At 39.5% G+C, this 9,717-nt stretch overlaps 1 protein-coding gene across 1 annotated transcript in view; it reads right to left on the bottom strand.

The window, feature by feature from the left end:
- Positions 1-6,593: 6,593 nt before the first annotated feature.
- Positions 6,594-9,717, bottom strand: part of mtus2b (microtubule associated tumor suppressor candidate 2b) — a 46,412-nt gene continuing 43,288 nt past the window's right edge. The window contains exon 15 of the mRNA XM_057839547.1: positions 6,594-7,532. Within this exon, the coding sequence (XP_057695530.1) occupies positions 7,325-7,532 (208 nt within the window). The 3' untranslated portion in view covers positions 6,594-7,324. The remainder of the gene's footprint in view (positions 7,533-9,717) is intronic.

Raw genomic sequence — 9,717 nt, 5'->3', positions numbered from 1 at the left:
CGCATTAATCTGTTAACTAGCCTTTAACACTCCAAAAAAGATGGAGAAAATTATTTGACTAGATTTAAAAAATATATATATATCAGTTTAAGACGTTATAAATTTGCAGTGTGAAAGTTAGTATAGGTAAATACAGATTTATTTTGCATTAGTCATTTAGCCCAGGGGTCCACAAACTACGGCCCGCCTCCACATTTGGTCCGGCCCCCTGAAAAATACCAGAGAGCATTTTGATTTTTTTTTTTTTTTTTCTCCAATAGTGTTATTTATTTCCTGGCTTTTTTCTGTGCAGAACCCAGAGAGGGTTATTTGGTTATTATCTATTTAATTAATAGTGTTATTTATTATTATATTTAGGGCTGTCAAATGATTAAAAATTTTAATCGAGTTAATTACAGCTTAAAAAGTAATTAATCGTAATTAATCGCAATTAAAACCATCTATAAAATAGGCCATATTTTTCTGTAAATTATTGTTGGAATGTAAAGATAAGACACAAGATGGATATATACATTCAACATACGGTACATAAGGACTGTGTTTGTTTAAAATCAACAAGATGGCATTAACATTATTAACATTCTCTTAAAGCGATCCATGGATAGAAAGACTTGTAGTTCTTAAAAGACAAATGTTAGTACAAGTTATAGAAATTTTATATTCAAACCCCTCTTAATGTTTTCGTTTTAATAAAATTTGTAAACATTTCAATCAAAAAATAAACTAGTAGCCTGCCATTGTTGACGTCAATATTTACTTACACAATGCTCACGGGTGCTGAAGCCTATAAAATCAGTCGCACCCAAGCGCCAGCAGAGGGCAGCAAAACTCCTTAAAACACAATTAACAAGTGGGCATTTCACTGTACTGTTATTTAAATCTGTCTGAGCGGGGCATGTGCGTTAATTGCGTCAAATATTTTAACGTGATTAATTTAAAAAATTCATTACCGCCCGTTAACGCGATAATTTTGACAGCCCTAATTATATAATATTATATTATTATTATTTTGTTTACTTTTGTTCCGTGAAGAATCCAGAAAGGGTTACTTGATTGTGGCTTTCTGAAAAACAATAATTTTTTTACATTTAGGCACTCCTGCAATCGTCACACTTTTTCTGTTACAAACTGACCCCGGCCCCTCATCAGAGAAGGGAAAAGTTATGTGGCCTTTCACAGAAAAAAGTTAGGGGACCCCTGATTTAGCCTATCAATTACCGTATTGGCCAGAATATAAGACGACCCCCTCTTTTTCAAGACTCAAGTTTGGAAAAAAAGACTTTTTAATTACAGTACATCCGAAACAAATGATTATAACAATATATTTGAGAGAAAACGCATGTTATTTTGCCTCATTCAAATCTAAATATCTGAACATTTAAATATGTAAACTAAAGTGCAATCACATTCGTAAATGAATGGCTTCTGGTTTTTGAAATGTAAATAAACCAATCTATTGTGATAAAACAACAAAATTGCATTAACCATCAAAGTGAAGTCCAACTGTAACGAGTCTTGAAACAAATCTGAATAAGGAAAAACATTGCAATAAAATAATGCAAACTGGTTAAACTAAAAAGACTAGCTGAGATCTGTCATCGCTTCAATGATATCTGGCGCCATCTAGCGTCGTGAATGGGTATAATGTCCACACCGCGAATATAAGACGACCCCCTCTTTTTCAGTGTTATTTCAATGAAATAAACACAGTCTTATATTCGGGCCAATATGGTCATTAGGTTCATATTGGTGAGAAATGTAGCCCTGCCCCCCCCCCCCCCCCCCATTCACCAAATACAGTGGGACAAATAAGTATTTAGTCAACCACTAATTGTGCAAGTTCTCCCACTTTAAAATACAGTATTAGAGAGGCCTGTAATTGTCAATATGGGTAAACCTCTACCATGAGAAACAGAATGTGGAAAAAAAAAACAGAAAATCACATTGTTTGATTTTTAAAGAATTTATTTGCAAATCATGGTGGAAAATAAGTATTTGGTCAATACCAAAAGTTCATCTCAATACTTTGTTATGTACCCTTTGTTGGCAATAACAGAGGCCAAATGTTTCCTATAACTCCACAAGCTTTTCGCACACTGTTGCTGGTATTTTGGCCCATTCCTCCATGCAGATCTCCTCTAGAGCAGTGATGTTTTGGAGCTGTCGTTGGGCAACACGGACTTTCAACTCCCTCTGCAGATTTTCTATGGGGTTGAGATCTGGAGACTGGCTAAGCCACTCCAGGACCTTGAAATGCTTCTTACAAAGCCACTCCTTTGTCGCCCCGGCTGTGTGTTTGGGATCATTGTCATGCTGAAAGACCCAGCCACGTCTCATCTTCAATGCCCTTGCTGATGAAAGGAGATTTCACTCAAAATCTCTCGATACATGACCCCATTCATTCTTTCCTTTACACAGATCAGTCGTCGTGGTCCCTTCGCAGAAAAACAGCCCCAAATGATGTTTCCACCCCCATGCTTCACAGTGGGTATGGTGCAATTCAGTATTCTTTTTCCTCCAAACAAGAGAATCTGTGTTTCAACCAAAACGTTCTATTTTGACCATCATCTGACCATAACACATTCTCCCAGTCCTCTTCTGGATCATCCAAATGATCTCTAGTGAACCGCAGACGGGCCTGGACGTGTTCTTTCTTCAGCAGGGGGACATGTCTGGCAGTGCAGGATTTAAGTCCCTGGCAGTGCATTGTGTTACAGATAGTAGTCTTTGTTGCTGTGGTCCCAGCTCTCTGTAGGTCATTCACTAGGTCCCCCCGTGTGGTTCTGAGATTTTTGCTCCCCGTTTTTGTTATCATTTTGATGCCACGGGGTGAGGAGCAGTGTTGGTAGTAACGCCGTTATAAATAACGCCGTTACGTAACGTATTTTTTCAGTAACGGGGTAATTTAACTAATTACTTTTTCCGCCGTTACAACGCCGTTACCGTTACTGACGGTCAAAAGCGGTGCGTTACTTACTCTGAATAAATTGAAGAAACAACCAGCCGTGTCGAGTCGAGACTCTGTTGATTTGTCATCCAAGACTTGGGGTGCGTTCAGGTTCGAGAATAGCGCACGTACTTCTGACTCCAAGCTGTTTGTCCCTGCTCATTCAATTAGACAATGCTTTCCAAAGTTTGGAAACGTTTCTGTGTTTGCTACACCTGATGCTAGCCTCGTTCCCATCTCCCACTGTCAGCCAGCAATAATTCTGCTTCCATCTTTAGGACGGCAGACGCTTTGAAGGTGAAGGTTGTTGGGAAACGGGCCTACCTGAGTGAAGCCCCTCGAGAGATGCGATGGAAGTGATTGTGATTGGCTGAGGGTTAGAGTCATGTGTCTTCGGGATGGCAGAGCATTCAGAAGAAAATTTTTCCTTTAAGAGGTGGAGATATCGACACTATTTCAAGTTTGTCGAAATTAAAGGAAAGAACCTGCATGTAATGTGTAATTTATGTCCCGGGGCAAAGCTTTTGTCGACATCTGTGGTAAGCAATTCAAATCTGCTGAAGCACCTAACAAGTTAACTACCTGTCTGTTCTTCTCTATTCCACTGACTCGAATACTGCTCAGAAAATTTCAAATTCTTTGACATACAACAAGTTCTTTTTAAAGTAACGGAAATAGTTACTTTCCCTGGTAACTACCGTAATTTTCGGACTATAAGCCGCTACTTTTTCCCTTCATTTTCCGCTCCTTTTTCCTTCATCCACTCCCAGGACATCTGTCCTGGGAGTGGATCTCTCCTGACTGTGGTACTCCCCAAGGTTTCTCATTTTTCTCCCAATTGACTCTGGAGTTTTTGGAGTTTTTCCTTGCCGGCATGGAGGGTCTTAAGGATAGGGGATACCCAGGACTTGAACTGTATCTATTCATCTTTGTTGCTTCATTTCTAATTGTGTATCATATTGCCTCTGTAAAGCCCTTTGAGACTTCTGTTGTGATTGAGGGCTATACAAATTAAATTGAATTGAATTGAATTTTAAATCTTGCGGCTTATAGTCTAGTGCGGCTTATTTGTTGATTTAGTTGTATTAACAGGAAACACTATATTTTGACAGCAGCGTCATAAGACCGTCATAATTTTGACCTGAAACTATCATGGGCATGCTTATGACAGATGTTGGCAAATTATGTCACTAACTTTTTTGCATCCATTCAAAAGTGTGATAATTTGCCAGATAACATTAAATGACATCAGTTATAAGCATTCCTTATTGCTCATATCAGTGTCATGTCATAATTAAAATTGTCTAATGACAAATAAGTGTTATCAAATACCATAACTAGCAATTAATGAAACAACTGGAACAGCAAGTGAAGAAATAATTAGCACAGAACATGAATTTTGATTGTTATTTACATCTGTAGCACCGCAATGCATGCTAAGAGGCATGTTGGACAACAACAGTATTGACAGCAGGTGGCAGAAGAGGTTGACTGTCTCCCTCCAGGGAGCAGTGATGGCCTAATAAAGCTTCTTGAAGCAATGAAGCTTTGAGCCCAATTGGTTCAAAGTTTCATGGTGCTTCATTTGGATTTATGACAGTTGTATGATGCCGCTGTCAAATAAAGTGTTACCAGTTAAAATCTGTTGGTGTAAACGTCCCATAATACAGTGAGGACAGCTGCGGCTTATAGTCCGGTGCGGCTTATCTATGAACAAATGCTGTTTTCGTGTCACATTTGGTGGGTGGCGGCTTATAGTCAGGTGGGCCTTATAGTGCGAAAATTATGGTAGTAACTTTTACTATAGAGTAATTCAGTTACTAACTCAGTTATTTTTTGGAAGAAGTAGTGAGTAATGCAACTAATTACTTTTTTAAAGTAACGTGCCCAACACTGGTGAGGAGTGAGTTGAAAGTCCGTGTTGCCCAACGACAGCCCCAAAACATCACTGCTCTAGAGGAGATCTGCATGGAGGAATGGGCCAAAATACCAGCAACAGTGTGTGAAAAGCTTGTGAAGAGTTACAGAAAAAGTTTGGCCTCCGTTATTGCCAACAAAGGGTGTATACAGTGCCTTGCAAAAGTATTCGGCCCCCTTGAATCTTGCAACCTTTCGCCACATTTCAGGCTTCAAACATAAAGATATGAAATTTAATTTTTTTGTCAAGAATCAACAACAAGCGGGACACAATCGTGAAGTGGAACAAAATTTATTGGATAATTTAAACTTTTTTAACAAATAAAAAACTGAAAAGTGGGGCATGCAATATTATTCGGCCCCCTTGCGTTAATACTTTGTAGCGCCACCTTTTGCTCCAATTACAGCTGCAAGTCACTTGGGGTATGTTTCTATCAGTTTTGCACGTCGAGAGACTGACATTCTTGCCCATTCTTCCTTGCAAAACAGCTCGAGCTCAGTGAGGTTGGATGGAGAGTGCTTGTGAACAGCAGTCTTCAGCTCTTTCCACAAATTCTCGATTGGATTCAGGTCTGGACTTTGACTTGGCCATTCTAACACCTGGATACGTTTATTTTTCAACCATTCCATTGTAGATTTGGCTTTATGTTTTGGATCATTTTCCTGTTGGAAGATAAATCTCTGTCCCAATCTCAGGTCTTGTGCAGATACCAACAGGTTTTCTTCCAGAATGTTCCTATATTTGGCTGCATCCATCTTCCCGTCAATTTTAACCATCTTCCCTGTTCCTGCTGAAGAAAAGCAGGCCCAAACCGTGATGCTGCCACCACCATGTTTGACAGTGGGGATGGTGTGTTCAGGGTGATGAGCTGTGTTGCATTTACGCCAAACATATCGTTTTGAGTTGTGGCCAAAAAGTTCAATTTTGGTTTAATCTGACCAGAGCACCTTCTTCCACATGTTTGGTGTGTCTCCCAGGTGACTTGTGGCAAACTTTAAACGAGACTTTTTATGGATATCATAAAGGCCAGATTTGTGCAGTGTACGACTGATTGTTGTCCTATGGACAGACTCTCCCACCTCAGCTGTAGATCTCTGCAGTTCATCCAGAGTGATCATGGGCCTCTTGGCTGCATCTCTGATCAGTTTTCTCCTTGTTTGAGAAGAAAGTTTGGAAGGACGGCCGCGTCATGGTAGATTTGCAGTGGTCTGATGCTCCTTCCATTTCAATATGATGGCTTGCACAGTGCTCCTTGAGATGTTTAAAGCTTGGGAAATCTTTTTGTACCCAAATCCGGCTTTAAACTTCTCCACAACAGTATCTCGGACCTGCCTGGTGTGTTCATAATGCTCTCTGCACTTTAAACAGAACCCTGAGACTATCACAGAGCAGGTGCATTTATACAGAGACTTGATTGGTGGATTCTATTTATCATCATCGGTCATTTAGGACAACATTGGATCATTCAGAGATCCTCACTGAACTTCTGGAGTGAGTTTGCTGCACTGAAAGTCAAGGGGCCGAATAATATTGCACGCCCCACTTTTCAGTTTTTTATTAGTTAAAAAAGTTGAAATTATCCAATAAATGTTGTTCCACTTCACGATTGTGTCCCACTTGTTGTTGATTGTTGACAAAAAAATTAAATTTCATATCTTTGTTTGAAGCCTGAAATGTGGCGAAAGGTTGCAAAGATTCAAGGGGGCCGAATACTTTTGCAAGGCACTGTAACAAGTATTGAGATGAACTTTTGGTATAGACCAAATACTTATATTCCACCATGATTTGTAAATTCTTTAAAAATCAAACATTGGGATTTTCTGTTTTTTTTCCACATTCTGTTTCTCATGGTTGAGGTTTACCCATGTTGACAATTACAGGCCTCTCGAATATTTTCAAGTGGGAGAACTTGCACAATTAGTGGTTGACTAAATACTTACTTGCCCCACTGTATGTTTAGTCTTATCAATGTCCCGTCCCCAGCAAAAAGTGTACATGCAGGTTATGCTGTTATATCGTCCCTACTAATATTAAGACCAAACCTACGCCCTGGCGTCTAATCCATTTGAAGTGGGAGGGATGGCAGCGAATGAACTGCCACCCTCCCACTTGAAATGGATTAGACGTCTACTCGCGATAAACTCATTTCAACTGAGCATGAAAGGACCTTTCACGGCCCCCACTGTATGGCCTCAGGGCAGCCATACTGGTGGGGGCAACATTCCCATTAAAATCAACGCGTTGACATTAAAACAAAGTCATAGCCAGTTTATTTCTCAATCAATTGTACGCCAGATGATTGGACGTCTATCATCGTCTGAAAGAGTTTTAAAAAGGGGGGAAAAAAGTTGTTTTTGGTCCTTGTGAGAGGTCGCTGGTGGCAAAAAAAAACCTGACGGAAACCCCGCGATTTGTCAGAATGACAGCGTCTTTCGCCGAGTCTTCGAAAACGAGGGCGCTCACTGGTGGCAGGAGTGCGGGCGGGCGGGCGACTCGGGCCGAGAGGGGGCCTGGCGGACGGGCGAGCCGCTGGGCGACATGCGAGGGCTGAGCTCGCCCGTCTGCAGGCGCCAAAGGAGCTCCTCGTTGGTGCGACTCAGGCGCTTCTTCTCCGTGCTCTCCTTCTCCACGTGCACCTGAAGGTTGGCGTTTTCCTCAGACAGTTGCCTGCACGTCGCAAAAAACGCGAGTTTAGCGGATATAAAAGTGGTGAGACGACAATCCGTTTGAGCGGATTGGATGTCTATACAGCGGATCACAAAAGTGTGTACACCCCTCGCATTTCTGCAGATATTTAAGTATATATTTTCATGGGACAACACTGACAAAATGACACGTTGACACAATGAAAAGTAGTCTGTGTGCAGCTTATATAATAGGGTTCATTTATTTCCCCCTCAAAATAACTCAAAATATACCCATTAATATCTAAAACCCTGGCAACAAAAGTGAGTACATGCCTTAGAAACTACATCCCTAAATGTCCAAATTGAATACTGCCTGTCACTTTCCCTCCAAAATGTCATGTGACTCGTTTGTGTTACTAGGTCCAGGTATCCATAGGAAGCAGGTGTGTTCAAATTTGTAGTGCAGCTCTCACACGCTCTCATACTGGCTACTGAAAGTTCCAACATGGCACCACATGGCAAAGAACTCAATATTAACATACAACAAGACAACTGTCAATATTTTGTGTGGCCACCACTATTATCCAGAACTGCCTTTACTCTCCTGGGCATGGAGTTGACCAGAGCTTTACAGGTTGTCACTGGACATAAGCAGATTTTAAGGGTGGGCCAGGGGGGCCAGCCCCCCCGCCCCAGTGGCCGAAAAGTGTTAGTGCATGTAATTGACTTTCCTATAGTATATATATGGCGGAAAACACAGACAAGACTGAAAAAGCAGTTTCTGCTCTTGCAGTCCTCTTTAAAAGAAACTGCGGTACTTTAAGCCAAAACAACTGTTATGTTTGATAGAACAATATGTCTATATGCTGCCATAGCAGATTCATGGCGCATTAAGCCCCTGAACTATTTTTAATTTGTCCGTTTTACCCTGAAAACCCCTGTTTACAGATGTCGCGCAGCCGCTTTTGTTTCAACCTAGCCATAAAAAAAAGGTAAGTAATTATATTTATCATTCAAAATGTCGTCATTTTTAGCTTAGAATCATTAATTGATGTCTACTATTTAGTTTAAAAAAAAAAAAAAACGACTTTAAAAAATTATTCACTCGCATATTTTAAACTTTTAAACAAATTACGTCAAAATTTAAAAAACGGCGTCTATAAAAAAAAGTCACGGATATCTAACTAATAACTATCGCTTAATTGTATTTTTTTTGTTACTGCCACATTTTCTCCGATATGTTAGATGATAAACAATCGATCTAAACAAAGAAAAATTGAAAAATAACGTTTAAAAGGGTAGCTATATGAAAAAGAAAATCTCGACCACTCCTTGATGTCTGCGATTTCTGCATCGCGACCCTTGTTATATGACCATGTTTCACCCATAAAATCCCCCCAAAATCCAGCTGTGGCCATTCACAGCCATGTCATGACACTCAGTGATACATGCTACATGGAGTTTTTGGATCGAAACAAGGTAAGTACTGATAAATGATAATATTTCGTTAAAGTCATGGCGTCTGTCATTCTGCTCTCGCGTGCTCTCACCTCCACCTCCACTGCTGTTTAAAAAAAAAACATTAAAAAAAATAAATAAATAAAATGCCCTCCTGTTCAAAAATTTTCTTCCCCCAGAAAATTGAGATTTTAAGCTTTCCAATGATGTATCACACATGCATATAGGACAATTTTGAAAGTTGGCCACATTGGGGGTCTCAGCGGAACTTCAAGTCACCTCAGTGTTTTCCGCCACATACATACATACATACATATATATATATATATATATATATATATATATATATATATATATATAAAAACTGTTGTGTTTGACAGAACAATATGTCTATATGCTGCCATAGCAGATTAATGGCACATTAAGCCCCCGAACTATATTTAATGTCCATTTTACCCTGGAAACCTCCGTTTACAGACGTCACGCAACCGCGACTAATTAATAATAAGTGAATAATTAAAAAATTATTCACTCACATATTTTAAACTTCTAAACAAATTACATTACAATGAAAAAATTGTGTCTACAAAAAAAATCACGGATATCTACCTCACAACTATTGCTTAATTTTTTTTTTTTTTTTTTTTTGATGATATGATAAATAATCGATCCAAACAAAGAAAAATTGAAAAACAATGTTTAAAAGGGTAAATATATGAAAAAGAAAATCTCAACCACTCCTTGATGTCTGTGATTTCTGCATCACG

This window comes from Corythoichthys intestinalis, chromosome 6 (assembly GCF_030265065.1).
Source record: "Corythoichthys intestinalis isolate RoL2023-P3 chromosome 6, ASM3026506v1, whole genome shotgun sequence".
In the NCBI taxonomy this organism is placed as follows: domain Eukaryota; kingdom Metazoa; phylum Chordata; class Actinopteri; order Syngnathiformes; family Syngnathidae; genus Corythoichthys; species Corythoichthys intestinalis.
The sequence above is the reverse complement of the archived record's forward strand: the minus strand, read 5'-3'. Positions and strand labels throughout refer to the sequence as shown.